This window comes from Podarcis liolepis (genome assembly GCF_965112155.1).
Source record: "Podarcis liolepis genome assembly, chromosome: 3".
Classification (NCBI taxonomy): Eukaryota; Metazoa; Chordata; class Lepidosauria; order Squamata; family Lacertidae; genus Podarcis; species Podarcis liolepis.
Genome location: NC_139557.1, coordinates 60,151,955 through 60,171,779, shown reverse-complemented (window position 1 = coordinate 60,171,779; position 19,825 = coordinate 60,151,955). Strand labels below are relative to the sequence as shown.

At 42.7% G+C, this 19,825-nt stretch overlaps 1 protein-coding gene across 15 annotated transcripts in view; it reads right to left on the bottom strand.

Annotated features, from left to right (window-relative positions):
* L3MBTL3 (L3MBTL histone methyl-lysine binding protein 3) overlaps nt 1–13,038 on the bottom strand; it is a 68,202-nt gene extending 55,164 nt beyond the window's left edge. For 2 of the 15 annotated variants that reach the window (XM_083498100.1, XM_083498098.1), the window contains exons 1-2: nt 12,838–12,969; nt 253–364 (exon numbers count right to left, since the gene is read on the bottom strand). In XM_083498100.1, the coding sequence (XP_083354226.1) occupies nt 253–364; nt 12,838–12,938 (213 nt within the window). In that variant the 5' untranslated portion in view covers nt 12,939–12,969. Of the gene's footprint in view, nt 1–252; nt 365–6,684; nt 8,292–9,605; nt 9,672–10,475; nt 11,092–11,211; nt 11,743–11,850; nt 12,274–12,348; nt 12,591–12,619; nt 12,735–12,837 lie in introns of those variants that run through there. The other 13 variants (XM_083498106.1, XM_083498094.1, XM_083498093.1 and 10 more) reach the window with 13 other exon arrangements.
* Nucleotides 13,039–19,825: the final 6,787 nt, after the last annotated feature.

The following is a 19,825-nucleotide window of genomic DNA, read 5'->3' as shown; positions in this document are numbered from 1 at the left end:
AGTCCACAGTTTGTGATTGCTGTTCAATATAGCCTATAATTTGGATGTCAAGTGCATTCATGATATGAAACACCTTTTACCAGTAAAGGTTGGAATGCCAGCTGTGGCATATCCTGGAGAGAGAGTTTTGACACACTTATCCATTCCCTGGTAACATCAAGACTTGCCCTTTATACAGCACTAAGTTGTATGTCTCTGCATCTATGGTTACATTACGTTTTTCAGAGCCTATTTAGGATTATAAAATGTTACCTTCAGATCACTTCCAGGCAAGGTACCAATTCCGTCCTTCCAGTCCATTACACTAAATACATCAAAGTCTTGACCACTTCCACTAGAAGTTGGTTCATTCATGGTGCATATACTGTAAAATAAATAAGACAGGCGATATGAAAATGATATCTCTGATCCACCATACCCTTAATTGTCTGTATGCCTACATAAACAGAAATATGAAATTGTGGTGGCTTTTTTCTTTTTCTTTTGTGAATGGGGTGGGTGGGTAGGTAGGGAAACAGCACACAAACCCCATCCTGAGGGACAGTCTTTCTATTTGTGTCTTTGTACTTTATTATACTTTTTAAAAAAATTCTAACATTTTAATAAAAAAATCGGATCCACTTCCGCAAAATGTTACGTTTGAACCACTTTCACACCATACATCACATGATTTTCAATCATCGTTTCACCTGCCCCACAATATTTATAACCTATTGTAAATAATGTCAAAATTCAAAGCTAATCAACACTTTTATTAAAACCAGCCAAAAATAACAAAATACCAAAATAGTTTCTGAGTTCACCAAAGGTCCTAATCAGGCTGGATATTAAGCAAGTTTTTTTGGGGGGGGGGCAGGGGAGTGGATGGAAGAGAGAGGTACAGTAGAAAACTGGACTAGATGGTGATGCCGCAAAGTCTAAATTTAGCCAGAAATAAGAGGATGGAGGATAGGAAGAGATAGCAGATTTAATCGGATTAGGCTCTACTAGGTGCTGTGTAGGTTTCAGGTTGCACCTAGGACTGCTGGGAAAATGAAAGAAATAATGGTTCCAATTTCTGAAAATATAAAATCCGGCAGTTGCCTGGATTTTAGCCTTAAGTGAAATACATCTGGCATAACACTTAAAATCTATATCTAACTTTGCTAATATCAAAACTGTCACATTTCTAGTTATCTGCATTCTCCACCTGTGTGTTTTGCTTAAAGCTGGAAACAAATATGTATAACTACTGGGTTATATAGTTGACTGGAAGTTAAAAGTCCTATGTAAAGCAGTTCATCCAAAAATGAGCCTCTTCTGGTTTTCTCTAATGCTGTTTCAGAGAGTTTCCCAACCCTCAAGCAGCAAGAAAGCACCTATGATAAAGCCATGGTGCTACTTATAATAATAATAAGAATTTATTATTTGTTCCCCAGCCACTCTGGGCAGCTTCCAACAGAGAGTAACAACTGCCACTGTAATAATAATTTTAAGATGCTGTTGCTCGTGGACTTATAAAATAAGCACCAGTAACAGAGTAGAACACATGGGAAATGTTGGGCATTAGAGAAGAATTATCCCAAACCCAACCTAGAGTAGATGAAGATTATATTGTTCCTTCACATGAACTCTCCAGGTCATACTCGAGTGTTCCTTCACCTGAACAACCATAATGTAAAAGTCAGAAACTCCTGGTGACAACAATTTCTAAATTGCAGAAGTTACAACAGCCAAGATCTGTAAACTCCCCACGCAAATAAACTCCCACCAAACAATGGACCAGAAGGGACTCTTCCCACACTTGTAGTTGAAACTACATGAACTTTTTCCCTTTAGGGGAAAAATACTAGATCATGGAATGCTGTGTGCTTCACGGTGGTGAAGCTGAGGCTAAAATCCTATGCATGCTTTCTGGGAAGTAAGTCCCAGTACAGTGGTACCTTGGGTTACATACGCTTCAGCTTACATACGCTTCAAGTTACAGACTCTGCTAACCCAGAAATAGTGCTTCAGGTTAAGAGCTTTGCTTCAGGATGAGAACAGAAATCGTGCTCTGGCGGCGCGGCAGCAGCAGGAGGCCCCATTAGCTAAAGTGGTGCTTCAGGTTAAGAACAGTTTCAGGTTAAGAATGGACCTCCAGAACAAATTAAGTACTTAACTCGAGGCACCACTGTAGATGCAATACGACTTGTTTCCAAGTTAAAATATAAAGATACATAATCTATTTATCCTCAAAAACAGATGATACAGTCGAGAGGACTAAGTTCAATAGAACTAGGTCCTATTTAAGCCTAAAGGTAAAAAAGGTAAGGGACCCCTGGACGGTTAAGTCCAGTCAAATTCAACTATGGGGTGCAGCGCTCATCTTGCTTTCAGGCTGAGGGAGGTGGTGTTTGTCTGCAGACAGCTTTCCGGGTCATGTGGCCAACATGAATAAACCACTTCTGGTGCAATGGAACACCGTAATGGAAGCAAGAGACCACGGAAACACCATTTACCTTCCCACCGCAGCAGTACCTATTTATCTACTCACACTGATATGCTTTCGAACTGCTATGTTGGTAGGGGCTGGGACAAAGCAACAGGAGCTCACCCCATCATGCAGATTCAAACTGCCAACCTTATGTTCAGCAAGCTCAAAAGGCTCGGTGGCTGCCAACATGGTTTCACTGCTTTTGGTAGATCTTACTCACTAATAATTTGAGCTAGACAAAAAAACAAATAAACGAAAAACCCTTTACGATCTGCAATTATGTCTCTCAAAACAGTTAAAAGCAGAAATACCTATTATCAACAGATGCAACTGGTCTTCAAATTTCATTCAATATAGTAGAAATGATGTTACCCTTATGGCCTTTTCTCTTGTTCTCAGCTTGTTTGCTTCTCTCTCTTTTTCTCCTCCCTTCCACATACACACTCACATTTATGTTAGTTCTTAGACTTTGTATGGCTGAAGGAAAGGGGCTATTCAGGACTACTTGTTCCTATGCTAAATAATCACCATCTTCAGCACCGCAGTACCACTTACCCAGCTTTTCTTTAGAAAGGCAGGAGAGAAACAACAACATAGCTAACCTGTTGCACCAAAGCTTTTACACTCCCCAAGTAGTTATCGCCACCACACAGCCCAAATATCTGTGATTAGAACTTGTAAGACTATCCCACAATGGCTAAAATGGCATAGAAAACACTTTGAAATGATTGCCTGGACAAGCTCTTATAGTTATGACTCATGATCAGTGTAGTAAGTCGATCTGAAAAATATCTAGCAGCTATTTGCTGAGGGGGAAAAAACTATTCTATCTTTATTTTTGCTTTTTTATATATGCCCTAGAACTCTCAAATTCTGGGCCTAGGTTTTTCTGACAGACAAGACAGAAGAATGAACCATCCTCTTTCACAATGAATATTAACTTTGATTAAGCATGTACCAAAGCTCAATACATATTGGATACACATCCAATCCCCAATTATGCTCTTTTATTCAACTGTATTTGCCGTTATAAAGTGCAATACAGTATATTTTTCTGCCATATGCATTATATATAATTGACAATAATTTTAACATAAACTGAAAATTCCAGGCTTCCAAAACCAGATAAAATGCTTTAAGTATCTATAAGCAGGCAAAATAACCTTTGAAACCATTGAAGCCTGCTTGCATAGTGAAGGAGGCAAATTCTGAAAAGAAGAACTTTAACTAAACAGCATTCTCTTATAGAAAACAGAATCTACCTCTGTTGATATCAGCTCAAATGCTACCTTTCAATATGTGAGTTTATAATGAAGATAACAAATTCTAGAAACACAGCCAGATGCAGTGGTACCTCGGGTTACATACGCTTCAGGTTACATACGCTTCAGGTTACAGACTCCGCTAACCCAGAAATAGTGCTTCAGGTTAAGAACTTTGCTTCAGGTTGAGAACAGAAATCAAGCGACGGCGGCACAGCGGCAGCAGGAGGCCCCATTAGCTAAAGTGGTGCCTCAGGTTAAGAACAGTTTCAGGTTAAGAATGGACCTCCAGAACAAATTAAGTTCTTAACCTGAGGTACCACTGTATTATTAGACTTCCACGTCAAAAGGCCCGCAATATGCATATCCAATTTAAAAATCAAAATGTTTCCCTGGGAAAGGAGAGGAGCAAGGGGGAAACCGCTCGAATCCATGCTTGAAAACTGCAGGTCAAGCAGAAAAGCACTCAGATCCGTACTCTCTAGGCATGAGACAAATAGTTGTGTGGATGAGTCCCAAAAGCAATTACGACTCTCTTCTTACAGTATCTGGTGGCCTCTTCTACACCAATGGCTACTCTTTTTGTTAAAACAAAAATAAGAGCTAAGCAATAAGAACCATCAAAAGTGTCAGAAAATAGCGAGCAAACTCTTGTGCTCCCCAGAAGTCTTGTTCAGGCTTGATGTTAAGTAATGTCATTTGCTAATTAATGCAGGTTAATGTAGACATCATCAAAAACTGTTTGTGCTCATTTCACTGCAATCTTTTAACAGTTTGTATTGCTTATTTTTAATTTTTTAAAGCCACCTCAAACTTTGGGAGAAGTAATAACTTTCCCTTTTCACAGCACGTAACCTGAAAACAGTTGAACCATATACATTCTTATCTGAAAGTAACAGACAGGGCTCTACTTCTCCCTGCATCCATTTCTAATATATGGTTATTTAAATGTGCTAGAGGTAGAATGAAGGATACTTGGCGCAGACAAAGCACATGACAGCTGATCCTTTTTTTAAAAATTAACCCATTGTCACAGAAATAATTGCCTTTACGTGTATCTTCTCTTGGAGCCCATTATATTTGACCAAAAAAAACCACCCTCATTTTTAAATGGACTTGAATACAGAAAAGATTAAAGAACTTGGAGATTCAGATCTAAACATTCTTCTGCAAAGGTAGTAAGACTAACTAATGAAAGAAGTGTCTATAAATAGCAAATATCATAAAAATTATAAAAAGACTGTAGAAACTAGAGATTTAACTGTACGCTGCAGCTGCAATCTTAAGACTCAGATGTGTGTGCTGGGCCCAGTATTCATGTAGGACCGCATCTGCACAGTGAGTTTGCAATAAACTGTTATTAAGGCTTAGATGACATACCAGTTAGGAAGCTAGATAAGAACTTTATTGTCTCTGTTAAACAATAACAGAACAGCAACTGGTAGATCCTGATTCCACCACTATACCACGTGCCACCTAGTGACTAAACTATATACAGTGGTACCTCTAGATACAAACGGGATCCGTTCCGGAGCCCCATTCGCATCTAGAGGTAAACGTAACTAGCGACGGCACATCTGCGCACACGCACGTCACTTTTCGCCACGTCTGCGCAAGCGGCGAAACCTGGAAGTAATGCGCAACTTCCGGTTGCCGAGGAGTGCAACTCGAACGCGCTCAACTCAAAGTTTATTTAACCCGAGGTATGACTGTAATGACATTATCCACATTAAAGCCAGAGCCTTTCTTAACATACTGTATTTTCCCGTGTATAAGACGCCCCCTTGTATAAGATACCCCCTACTTTTGGGGACCCCAAATTAAGTAAATGGGGGAAGATGGCCCAGGGATGTTGAGCTTTTTGGGGGAGGATTGCCAAAGTAGTTGAGCAATCACCAATCAGTCACAAAATTCTTGCACCAGCAGCCAATCCTAGGCAGCCCTTGCAGCAGCCGCCTTCAACCACCCAATTGCCACTGACAAGCTCCTGCTCGCAGCTGCAACCAATCGCCCGTCCCACATATGCACTATCCTTGTATAACATGCCCCCTCCCTGATTTATAAGCTTATTTTAGAGTAAAAAAAAAACTTTTCTTATACACGGAAAAGTACGGTAATTTCCCAAAAATTTTCACTTTAAAGTTTTCTATGTTTAGCAATACAGTGGTACCTCTGGTTAAGAACTTAATTCATTCTGGAGGTCCATTCTTAACCTGAAACTGTTCTTAACCTGAAGCACCACTTTAGCTAATGGGGCCTCCCGCTGCCGCCGCGCTAGAGCACGATTTCTGTTCTCATCCTGAAGCAAAGTTCTTAACCCGAGGTACTATTTCTGGGTTAACGGACTCTGTAACCTGAAGCGTCTATAACCCGAGGTATCACTGTACCATAAAGAAATACAATAATAAAACCTCATAAAAGTATAAGAAGACAAATTGCAAACATATTCAAAATGCTGGTTGAACACAAATCAGCAACAATCACAAGTCTGACTGGGGAGGGGAGGTTTTCAGTATTTGCTGAAAGCCCACAATATCCATTAAAGCTCAGCAGAAAATTACTTTCAAGTAAGTCTGAAAATGTCATAGCTCAGTTTAAGAGCAGTTGCTTTGTATGCATAAGGTCCAAGTTCAATTGCTGGCATCCCTAAGTAGAGCTAGGGTATTACCCCATCCTGAAACACTGGAAAACCCCTGCCGATCTGTATGGGCAATACTGAGCTAAATGGACCAACGGTCTCTCTCAATACAAGGTAGCATCCTATACAGAGAGTCCTGCTGCGCATATATCCAACTGTTTTGAGCATGCATAGCCAACAAGGAGAGGTAGCTGTTTCAACTAAGGAAAATGCAGGTTGCCCCACTTTATTTTGGTGCTGTTCTGGCCTTAACACTTACGAAACTCCCACCCCCATCCCTACCATGGATGTCATTCTTTTTTCATGGTGCCCACATGCCTCAGGCTTACATTAACTAAGCAAGATGCTGCCCTAGGATGTGCAAGGAAGTCTTTCTTCAAGGTCCCTTTAATTTCCACCTTTTGGTAAAGCCAAAATACCCCTGGAGCAAAGAAAGGGGGGGGGAAGAAGGGCAGATTCACTCATGCAATAACTAAATCAGAAGTAGATTTATAGAAAACATATTTTTCTAATGCTTACAGTTGTGACAGGAAATGTTTTCCACTCTGAGGAAAAAGTTGAACATAGATTTCTACTGTAGTAATGCTGCTGCAAAGTTTTTCAGTGCAGGCCAACTTAACATGCAAACAACTTCAACTCAGCATTGAAAACACAGGAAACCAGACAGTCCCTCAAGCGATGGCTAGAAGCCCTCAAGGAGTTACTTCAGCTAGGTAGTGTGTCACTGCAACCTTGTAATAGTTAACTTTATACCAAGCTTTATCAAGACTGAAACAATATATGGGGGGGGGGGGTTGTCAATGGAAGTTTTAACAATTCTTTGCCGCTGGATCGCGATTAGTTTCTGCACTCGGCATTCAGTTCCAGCCTGTTCTTTCTTCCTGCCAAATCCAATGGATTACCCAATGGAAAGCACTTACATTTTTGTATAATTTTAACAAGATTGTTTTGTTTTGAAACATCTCATTTCCTGAATTTTTGCACTGCTCACAGACTTCCTCTTCAGCTGATTACCTTGTTCCTGAAGGATTAAATGAGAAAGTGTATTGCTTATGCTTTCCCTGTTCATTAATCACTATATTTTGTACTCTCTCTATTCTAACAACCTGTCTTCATAATTTCAAACAGGTGAAGTGTTAATGGAAATAAACTCATACTATCAGTCAGAAAACTTGTTTTGTCAACATACATCAGGAGAAGCCTGCCCAATTAAACTCAGTAACAGCTTAAGTACCAGACCCTTACAGCATAATAAACACCAAACTGTACTCAAACAATTCCCTTTTCCGAAAAATGATCGGAATGTCAAATGTACAGTTATAAAAGTGATTAAATAAAGCTGACTTCAAAATGACAGCTGTGCTATAAACACCAACTAAGTACAGCTCTAAACTTCCCAAGAGATATGTCACAAGAGGTGAAAAGCTATCTTAATGTAATTTGTTTGATTCATTTAACAGTATACTGCAGAAAGGAAGTGAAGATACAATCATGCAGTCCCCTACCAGGAAAAACCAATACTTCCAGCACCACCAAAAGCTAAAATGAACTAGTATCCAGTAGAAGACAAGGGAAAGAGAACTCCACTATATCTACTATATGGGGTATTTATTTTTTTAAGAAACAGTGCCACAGAGTTCAGGTGGCAAACTCCCTTTAATCACTATCCAGGAATACAGAAAAAACTGAAACGAGATACTCCACCTTGAATTTGGCTACACAAACATTAACAGCATATGAAGCATGCACACCTTTCCATATACATTTCTCTTTCCCCCAACCCCTCAAAATATTTACAGAAGCAGAGATCGTACTCCTTATGCAATCACAAACAAAATTTTGACTAAAATAGTTAGCTCAGAAAAACAAAGATGGACTTAGGACGTGAGTCAAGGAAACAGGTATTTTTATCAAAATTGGCCAGCATGCAGGGCATCTTTGAATGCTGTACATGAGAAAAGTGTTCAAAGACTTTCCTTGTCTGCCACTCATACATATTGTTGGGGTGGGAAGTTCCAAAACTTTAGGGGTACCTGGATGTGTGGCTCTTTGCCATAAAAATATGTGAATCTTATTTAAAGCTATGAACTTAGCCTTAGGTTAGTCTAGGAGCAAGTGCAAGCTTGTGGTTTGTTTTCTACAAGCCATCCAACGTGTGAGGGAGGCTTCCCAACTTTCCATATCCACACATCTGAAACATACCCCTGTATCTATGATTAAATGGGCACAAGATGTTGGACATAACATAATGATGGCTGACTGGGAACAGTTATGGACCACAGGTATGAAATTCATGGCATGTAATGCCTTAAGAGAAAATTTAATGAAAATGATTTATAGGTGGTACATGACACCAGTCAAGCTTGCAAAAATTTACCATTTGCCCGACAATAAATGCTGGAAATGTAATGACTGAAGGTACATTCTTTCACCTTTGGTGGACATGCCCAAGGATTAAGACATTCTGGGAGATGATCTATAACAAAATGAAGAAGATATTTAAATACACTTTTCTGAAGAAACCAGAGGCCTTTCTCCTGGGCATGGTCGGCCAAATGGTGCCAAAGAAGGATAGAACTTTTTTTATGTATGCAACAACAGCAGCAAGAATACTCATGGCGAAGTACTGGAAGACACAAGATTTACCCACCCAGGAAGAATGGCAGATGAAGTTGATGGACTATATGGAAATGGCGTAAATGACTGGCAGAATCCGAGACCAGGGAGAAGAATCGGTGGAAGACTGGAAAAAATTCAAAGACTATTTACAGAAATACTGTAAAATTAATGAATGTTAGAAAAATGTTGGAATGAAGTTATATGGCTTTAGTAGAAATGTTATAAGGAATTAAGTATAAATAGATTAATAGAGTATTAAAGGGAAAAATAAGGTTAGAATGTGTTAAGATAATTATAGGATAGAAAAGAGGAAGATGGAAAGGAATTGCTGAAACAATTAACAGAAGTGGAATACAAAAAGGGAGGTGTGAGGAGGTCGAGGAAATAAGTGAATGAAAGATATTGAAATTGTTTGATGTGTTTTAAAATGTTTTTTGTTTTGTTAGTTTTATGTGTTAGTGTTCTGTAGTGTTTTTGTATTATATTGTTGTTGTTGTTTTTTGTAGTGTTGTGTTTAAATTGTTGGAAAATTAATAAATATTTTTTTTTAAAAAAAAAGAAACATACCCCTGTATATTCTAGCCTCCTAAATGAATTTTAAGACTATCATTTCTGCAGGCCCTTCTATCACCTTAAGTGGTATGCTTCTAGCAACCAATAATTCCTCCATCAGAAGAAACTTGAATGAAGTATAGCAGATGCCTGCAAAGAAAATCCTACAGTTATCATAAAACTATTCATTGAAAAAAACTCATTTTTATTTACAGCCAAAGGCGATCTGAAGTTGTCCTGTAGCAACAGAAATGCACTAGACAGGAAAGTGAAACTGACTGATCTAACACTTTTAGGAAACCGATGTGAAAAGAGGGAGGAGAAATGAATACACTCATCTTCACAACTATCAGATGTGTTTATTATGTTCGGTGCTGAGTATTCAAAATGAAAGAGTTTAGTCTCATAATAATCCTAATAAACATTCTTCATTATATATCTACATTTCATATAGATCAGAAAACACTGTAATAACAGAAATGGTATGGAAGGGGAAAGCAGCAAAAAAACCGTATCTTCAAACCATTCCTTTGGAATATACCTCACCAATTCCTGAACTCTGAAGTGCAACCACGGCAAAACTTGGGAGGCCAGAATTTGAACTTTCATCCCCAGGGTGGATACCTCCGTTCCACCAGTAGGGGTCCCTCCTTGGCCAGTTTTGGAATAGCGTATTTTGCTGCACTTGAAACTTTTCTGGAGAACACTGTGATCACTCAGGATACTACATATTCTCTCGCTCCCCCCGCCCTCCTAAAATTAAGAAGAGCGGCGGAAGGGGTCGAAGAGAGGCGCAGGTCCTTCACATGCAACTTCCCGGCGCAACGAAGCCACTGTAACAAAAACTACCAAATTCAAACTACGCTTCAGGCTACAAAACAGGGCTCCCCCCCCCAGCCCCCTGCCCAGGTTCTCCGTTCGCCTCCTTTGGTAAAAGAGCAGAAAGTACCGCGAGCCAGCTTTCCGAGGGGGCTCCTGGAATAACCTCGACGCCTCCACTTTCTCTGAAAGGAAATGCCCAAGGGGAGGGCGGCGAGGCCGTTGCACGGCGAGCAAAAGGTATATAAGCGTGTGGGAAGGAAAAGAGAGAAAGAGAAAAAGAGAGAGACCGGCTGCCCCGGCTGAGGAAGTTGCATAATAAGAGAAAGGCACTGCTCTTGTTTGTTAATCGGGTCCCGTTTTTTTCTTGCGGAGCCTGCGACGGAAACCGGGAAGGGGAGGTTGCCTAAAACAAACTCGAGTCATTTTTAGTTTTTTACCCTTCTCTTCCCGTACTCCCCACTTTCAGGAAGGGCCGGGACTGTTCTCTCTTCCGAGGGGAGAAGAAACGGTTCTGGGTTCTTTCCCTCTCTGGATTAGTTCTCTTTCCCGAGCTCGTAAGAGAGAAATCACCCTCCTTGAGGAGAAGGCGTCTCCTTTCTCTCTCTGTTTCTGGTCTCTCAGCCCGGCCCCCTTTCACCCACCCTTAGCCAGGCGCTTCTGAGAAGGTCCCCTTTGGAGTTGGCTCGGCCCTTTCAAAGTTTTCTCCTCACCCACTTCCTCCTTCTGCTGTGCGCGTGTGAGAATAAAAGGGGAGGGGGCTCCGGGAGAACACCCCCACCCACCCACGCACCTCCTGCTATCTTCCACAGCAACATACCACAGAGCAGGCTTGAGTCCCCCGCCCCCCCCCCACACTTACGGACCCTCAGTTATGGGGAGCTCGGGCCGAGCGCCTTCCCATCTCCCCCATGAAGAGCTTGGAACAAGTGTGTCAGTTTGCAGCTCATCATGGGTAAAGGGAAGCGGGGAACATATAGGCAAGCGGGCGGCGTTGTTGCAGAGTATTAGGAACCCGGGTGTGCTGCTAGCTTGGCGTAATTCACACGAGCCACGTTCATGTGATGCAAACACACCTCTCCCACCCTCTCTCACACACGCGCGCGCAAAAGAGAGAGAAAATCCCCGCATCTCCCGCGGGGGTTTATTTGCTGCCCCCAATCCCTAGCTATGTTTACACTTTAGTGAGAAGACGTGCACGGGGAGCAAGAGTTCCCCCCACCCCTTCCACACACGCTCCCTCCCACTCCTAACTGCGAGGAGCGTTTCTGCTGCGCGTGTGGTGTGTGCGTGCGTGTGCAAAGTTTGCCCAAAATGGCGGAATTGGGGAGCTCAGTATTATATTTCTATATATCGGCACACACATGCACACGCCGCCGCCGCGCGCGCGCTCGCGCCCGCCACAAAGTCCAGAAGCTGAAAAGGGGAGACAAGAAGGAGGAGAAACAGTATTAATAATAATAATAAAAATAATCCTTTGACGAAAAAGAAGGGGGGGAACACACCCTCAGAAGCTGCCCGTGCGCGCTGATCCGAGCAGGCCTCCCCCCCCCCGCTTCCCTTCTCCAGGAGGGGAGACACGACACACGTTACACATGCAACCGGTATATCCCGCTGCAGCCAAATCTGGGTGGGAAAAGTCCGTCCCTCCTCCTCCCCGCGCGCTTCCAGCCTCCATCCCTCCCTCGGCTGAGGGAACCCCGTAAACAAAAACGGAACGAGCGAGCGGCTGCGGCGGCCCCTCCGCAACCCGCACCCCTCTCTCCCCCAAATCCCTGTCGCGGCGGCGCCGTCCCCCTTCCCTAGACACTCCCGGGGAAGTGTCAAAAAACCCGGGCCGGCTCCCCAGCGGCGGGGCGGCAGGACGCCGCAGAACCGCCGCCGCCGCCCCCCTCCCTCCCCGCCGGTCTCCGCCCGCCAAGACGTGCGGGGCTGAGAAATGCCCTCCTCATTTCCACGGCCGCTCCAGCCTCCACCTCCTCCCTTTTCTCCCCACAATTTACCCGTCATATGTTGGGGAAGAAGCGAGCGGGGTGGGGGGCGCGGACGCCGAAGGCACCTCTCTCTCTCGCTCTCCCTCGCCCACTCTTTTGTTCCTCTTTCACTCTCACGCACTTAGGGGCTTTTTTAGGGAAGGAACCCCCCGTGGCCGACCCACACTCCCCGGCCACTTCGCAGGCGCCGGGCCACTTTCCCCCACCACCTCGGGTCCCATCCCCTGGGCGAGAGGCTGTGCTGGAACTCTTCCCTTTGCGCGCCCGCCCCCCCCCGCACCTTTATGGAGAAAATTCTCTTCTATTTCTCTCCCCCCCCGCGCGCGCGCTCCTCCTCCCGGTTCATAAGGGAGGCAGAGGAGGTGCGCTTGCTTCCCTTTATCTCTCTCTCTTAACTTTCATCCTCAGCCAAAGGGAGTCAATGGAAAGGCAACCCCTCGGCGTTGTGCATTGCAGTTAATGGGTTAGCAATCAGGTCGGAACCAGGCGCTTCCTTACCCCCCCAAATTCTCTCTCTCTCTCTCTCTCTCTATTTTTTTTCTCCGTCTCTCGAGGAGTCCTGACAAATATGGTCCAGGGCTGCGGGCACAAGTGAGCATGCGCCCGTAGAGTCAGGGCCGGGGAAAGGGGAAACTGCTGCTGCTGCTGCTGCTGCTGCCGCCGCCACCGCCGGGGTGCCTGCTCTTCCTTCGCTGCTGTGCCTCAGCCTCTGGGAAAGGTAGCAGCGAGGATCGCGTCTGCCGCCGCCGCCGCCCCCATCTCTCCCCCTTTCTCCTCCGAACCACAAAAGAAGCATCTCCGAGGTGCATCGGTATCTCCTCGCTCACACATCATAATGACAACGTGAAGGGGAAGAAGGAGCAGCTGAAGTCTCTCCCTATTTTTAGGCTTCTTTCTTTCTTTCTTTCTTTCTTTCTTTCTTTCTTTCTTTCTTTCTTTTTACTTTTCATTCCAGAGGTAGCAGAATCAGTTATTAATTATGGTGCTTGGCATCAAGGAAAATTAAAGCAGGACAGTCTGTCCATATTAGGAGTTTGGGAGGGGGGAACTAAAACATAGCCCCAAAGGTGGTATTTTTTTAAAGGTGAATTTTCTGCAAATAAATATAAACTGTGTTTTAAAACATATGCCAAAAAGATTCCAGAAGGATTTTTTTTCCACTTCCCATATCTCTAGTGTGAAATTAAAACTGCATTTTCTACAATGTATGCTCATTTTTTAAAAATAGCTTTCTTCTGTGTTATATACCCCATGTTAACCCTCTGTCAACAGGTGGGGTCAATGGCACGGAGAAAAAAATAATAAAACTTGGTGTCAGTCTGCCGGAACGCTTATGTTCTCTAGGTAGTCTCCATCCACTTATTTGTTCTTTATTTATTTATTGCACTGCACATACAGGTTCAAGGTTTTCATATTAATTTACAAAGTTGGGTCCAAGATACTTTAAGCACTACCTGGTTCCTTATATCCCTTATATCATGGTGGTTTTTGGAGGAGTCACTATTAATGGATGCACAGCCATATCCAGCAGAAGTTGTGCATTCTGTATTGTGAACCCAATTTTGAAGAACTCTCTTCTAGCTGAGATCAGACAGGTCCCCTCCCTGCTGAACTACCAGGACTTACTGAAGACTAAAAAAAAAAAAAGGCAGGCATTCAAAGCATTTCTTAATTTGCTGTTTTATTGTTGATTTTTTTATCTATATTATATTTGTTGTGTTCACTGTACACCACTTAGAGACAACTGTAATGAAGTGGTATATACATTGTCAAAATAAATAAGTAAATTTAATAACCAGCCCTTCAATCTGAAGAATCCCAGGGCAGCATATCACATTACATTAAGATATAGTGCTGCGTATCAACATAACATAAAGCCAATACCTGTCATAAAAACAACTAAGCTGCAACAAAAAGACAATTTATTAGCTCAGCCAGTCCCAATGGCCTGAAGGAAAATATACGTCTCTACACAGTGTTGAAAAGCTGGTAATATGGGAGTCAGCTGTATCTCCAATGAGAGGAAGTCCCACAAGTAGGAAGCCATAAGGCCCAGCTCTGTAAGGCCTCACTCTGTGTTGTCACACAATGAATCATGGATGCTGAGATGCCTACAGGCAGGATTCTTCTACAGATTTGAAGGCCCAGGCTGGCAGATGAGCTGCTCTGGACCAGTGGCCAGACACTCTATGCATACACCTGGAGTACTGTGTCCTGTTCTGGGCACCACAGTTCAAGAAGGACACTGACAAACTGGAACGTGTCCAGAGGAGGGCAACCAAAATGGTCAAAGCCCTGGAAACGATGCCTTATGAGGAACGGCTAAGGGAGCTGGGCATGTTTAGCCTGGAGAAGAGGAGGTTAAGGGGTGATATGATAGCCATGTTCAAATATATAAAAGGATGTCACATAGAGGAGGGAGAAAGGTTGTTTTCTGCTGCTCCAGAGAAGCGGACACGGAGCAATGGATCCAAACTACAAGAAAGAAGATTCCACCTAAACATTAGGAAGAACTTCCTGACAGTAAGAGCTGTTTGACAGTGGAATTTGCTGCCAAGGAGTGTGATGGAGTCTCCTTCTTTGGAGGTCTTTAAGCAGAGGCTTGACAACCATATGTCAGGAGTGCTCTGATGGTGTTTCCTGCTTGGCAGGGGGTTGGACTCGATGGCCCTTGTGGTCTCTTCCAACTCTATGATTCTATGATTCTACACTTCCAAACACCTGATCAAACAGTGGCCAGTGGAGTTTTTTCTAATGTACAGTGGTACCTCGGGTTACATACGCTTCAGGTTAGAGACTCCGCTAACCCAGAAATAGTGCTTCAGGTTAAGAACTTTGCTTCAGGATAAGAACAGAAATCGGGCTCCGGCGGCACAGCGGCAGCAGGAGGCCCCGTTAGTTAAAGTGGTACTTCAGGTTAACAACAGTTTCAGGTTAAGAACAGACCTCCGGAACGAATTAAGTACTTAACCAGAGGTACCACTGTATTGTCTGAAAGCTGAACAACCCACGGTGGCATGAACATCACAAGTTGTTCTTGTTTAGTAGACCTAGAGTTTATGAAACCATGGGTTGAGCTTTCCCTGGACTTTCAAGAAATACAGCCTTGGAACTGGTCAGGCCTGCCACTCCTGACAGCAAGGAGGAGGTGTGGTCTCTGCAGTTGACACAATTGCAGAAGATCACAGCAATGAGGTGCTTCATGTAACTGTTTTGTCTGCTCTGCTCATCTAGTTGTGAAATGTGGTGATTTAGGTTGCGTAGGTGCTTTGTGATATGACTGCAAGGTCTGTGAGATTTATTGTTGTTAGTGGTAATTCACAACTTGTAATTATTGCACTGTTATACTTGTGTGACTGTTATAATTAAGTTATATGAATGTTAATGGCACATTATGATGCTTTATTTTACTGTTTGTTTACTGAGGTTTTCCATTAAGTACTGACAAAACAATGTTTCGGTTAAGTACTGACAAAATGGATAATGTAAGAAAACAACAGAAATGTGCATAAATTGAAACATAAATATTTATTTTGCTGGTGGCAATGTTTTTAAAAACTTTGGGGCCTGTTAGACGCCATATGCTATATGTGTCCGTTTTTGTAACTTATATTGTTGATATCATTGACCCCGATTACTTTTGTGCAGCTATATTGTGTTATTTGAAAAAGGGAGATCTCAAGAAATACAAGTTGTTTTACTTGCAAACAACATTAATCAAGTATTGTATTTGTATGGCTTTATTGAGGCACATTGACCCTGAAACCAGATTAGTACAGTCATTTTTTCTAATGATGGATATTCACAAATGACAGGGCTGCATAGCATTCTTAATATCACTTGTTAAAAACACACACACATCCTAAATGCAAAGTGCTTCAAACCTATCTCAAAGATTCCCTTAATTTTGTCAGACAAAATCATACTTGCCCTCCAAGGACTCATTTGCCTAGTTTAATTTTGCTGTACTAGCACTTAGGGCCAATTCACATCTTTTCTGTTGTGATTGTTTCATTTCGTTTTCTCTCCCCAGACATTATGAAAAGGGCAACCAAAATGATAAAGGGCCTGGGGCAACTCCCTTTTGTGGAAAGGGACTGTTTGGGGCTGTTACAAAAATTGTGAAGTCAGGGGGCCTAGTAGAGTAAAAAATGATGCACGATGTGGAAAAGGTCTATAGAGAGAAGGATTTCTTCTCTCTTAATACAAGAACCTAATATTATTCCATGAAGCTGAATGTTGGAGGACAAGCAAATGAAGGTTTGCGCCAACTATGGAAGTAGCTCAACAATATGTGGTGATGGACTCCAATGGCTGGCTTTAAAAGGGGACCAGAGAAATTCATGGAGGACAAGCCTGTCAATGGCTAGTCGTAACTGCAGTTTCAAAGACAGTGTATCTCTGAACAGCAATTGTTGGGGATCATGAGCAAGAGAGAGCTGTTGTACTCAGCTTCACAAATTGCATTTCACACACACATGCATGTAAATAAAACACTGGATCAGATGTTCATATTGCAGCTTACCACATGCTTCAGACAAGCAGTCTGTTTTAAAGCAGCTTAATGGCATACATGCATCTTTAACAATACATATATATCCTTTGTTTGATTTATAAGCTCTAATGACATGAATACCTTAAAAACTTGTGCAAAACTCTTCTGGAGATTGGGAGGAGAAGATTGGTGGTAAACAGTCAGCTGCCTCAGCATATTAGAACTTACAGAACTTGTTCACTTTAGGACATTAAAATGTTTGTGTTTTATGGATGGGAAAGGTACTTTCAAGCCAGGAAAAGAGAACCTGTGACCCTGCAGGTGATGCTGGACTCCAGCTTACATCCTTTCAGACCATTCAGTGTTGACAGTGTTGATAGGAGCTGGAGTCCAAAGATACCTGGTGGGACACTGGCAAACACCTAAAATTTTACTGCCTGGTTTCCCCCCTCTATCCTGTGCTTTTCTCTGTTCCATGTTCAAGCAGAGGTCTGAGAAAGACTGTATGAAACTCCAGAGAGCCACTCACTACTGAACTAGACAGACCAAATGATTCAACTCAGAATAAGGCAATGGCCTATATAGTGGTACCTCAAGTTACAAATGCTTCAGGTTACAAACTCCGCTAACCTGGAAGAGTTACCTTGAGTTGAGAACTTTGCCCCAGGATGAGAATGGAAATCGTGTGCCTGCGGTGCAGCAGCAGCAAGAGGCCCCATTAGCGAAAGTGCACCTCTAGTTTCAGGTTAAGAACGGACCTCCGGAACGAATTAAGTTCATAACTAAAGGTACCACTGTATAACCAATAGCCATATGTTGCAGTGCTAATGCCGGGGCTGTGTGGGCAGTTGTTGGCATAGGAGCCAACTTCTGTAGGCCAAGGGGGTTTGCCCCTATAAAATATTTGAGGGGGCCTGCACTCCAAAGTTGGTGGGCATTGCCATTCAAATGGTGTGTGTGCACTGTGTCATGTGATTATGTGGGGTGGGACTTACCTGGGCCCCCCAATATTTTATTCAAGTTGGCACCCCTGGTTGCTTATAAGAATCAGTGATCAAAAGGGAAAAGCTGGATCCTACCCTGCTCATTCATTCTCCCTGCAAATGTCCCCAGAGTGGTATTCATTCTCCTTACTCACCAAGGCCCCCAAAGCAGAACTCAGTTGAGGCTGCTGGACAAAGTCGCCATAGGGAACATTTACAGGGGAGAATCATCCCCCTATCCAGTTCTCCCAATTTGTCCTTACAGTTGGCCACTATAATGCATTCACGCTACTTTGGAAAATGTGGGTTTGTGACCTGCAATTCAAACTTCAGGGTGTGGAAAGACACTTTTAAGTGTGGTGAGGGGAAGTGGCTTTTTTGGTTTAAAGAACTGTGGTGGAAAAGCTCAATAGGGAAACTCTCATCAGGAAACTTCTGACAAGCTTCTGAGGAATTCCAGGCTTCCTAGGTACACAACATTAAAAACAGCAAGTTAAGGGAAGAATAAGGCAGAGGCACTTCTGCAAACCAAAGCACTCTGCTCGCCATCAGCTTTCACTGACAGCAGGAAACACAACCCTGATCATGGTTGGTCTTGATGCTGTTAACAGGGAGGCTTGAAGATTCTTCCTCCTGCCTCACTTTACAAACCTGCACTGTGACTAATCTTATGAACCACTGCTCTAATCCAGCTCTAATCCAGTTGATCTACCTGATTATAGATTATATTTTATTTGAGGGGTTTTTAAATATTGTAATTCTCATGAATGCATTTTAAAAATCCTAGTTACACCAGTGAGGCACATTCTGCTTTCAGTATAATGAATGACTAATATTTGACAGAGTGGGAGTCATCAATGCAGGCAAAAAACTGAAACCAGAAACTGAACAGACAAAGATGACAATGTGTAATTAGAAGTGTATTGTGACATTTAAAAAAAAAACTTACATTACAAATTTGTAGTGAATAGAAAATGAGGAGAATGGAGCAAAAGCACGCAGGTTATTCAGATTTATTCTTATTCTTTTAGGCATGTTTCTTCTTTCAGTTTTTACTCCAAGAAGCATTCCACCAACTAGACACTAATAAAATTACAGGAAAACAGAGACACAAGTAAATCACAGTGAGACAAAAGTTTACCATGCTCTCTACATTATTTGTAAGAATGCAAAGGATATTTATAATATGCATATATACTAAAAATTACATTGCTAGTTTTATTTAGTATTGGTATTTAAAGGAGCAATAAAGCCTTCACCATCATGTTGGTAATGAAAAGAGCAGTGTTGTCAGATCCAGTCTGGAACAGAGTCCATGCTCTTCATAGCTTCATAAATAGGAATGCAAATGTAAAGAGAAAGTTCTGCAGGTGCACCTTGAACTTCTCCTTTCATGGTGCTGCAGTGACAGGAGATGTGCATATGCCTATCATCTCCTCATTGCAGCACCTATGAAGGGAGAAGTTAGAGTTGCACCTGCAGAACTTTCTCTTTACATTTACTAAAGGCATCCCATGACAGATGTGCAGCTGGCAGGGCATACCTGATGGTAGCTCCTGCAAAACAGGTGAAGGGATGTATTAGACTATGGACAATTGCACTTTTCCAGAAGGGTCTTGCTTTCTGTTTTCAAACGTAGCCAGACAAAGGCATCTGGCATTCTACTGACAGACAGATCAATGGACAGTTGGCTAGATTCAGCCATGGCTGGCCCCACCATATAGGCAAAATGAGGCAACTGCCTCAGGCAGCAGATGCTGTGGGGCAGGCAGCAGGTGCCAAAGTGTTGGGAGGACATAGCTGTGTGTGCCATGTGCTTCCTGGCCTACATCCCCCTAAGCTTGCTTTCCATGGAGAATACTTTTCTATTGCCACAGTTGAAGTCAGATTCTGTAACTTATTTACAGGGAATTGCATGAGGGGGCGCCTCAGGCAGGAAAATGTCTTGAGAAAGGCAGCTCCTATTTTGAATAGTCATGACTTTTCTCCGTAAGTTTTGCTTCCTTAA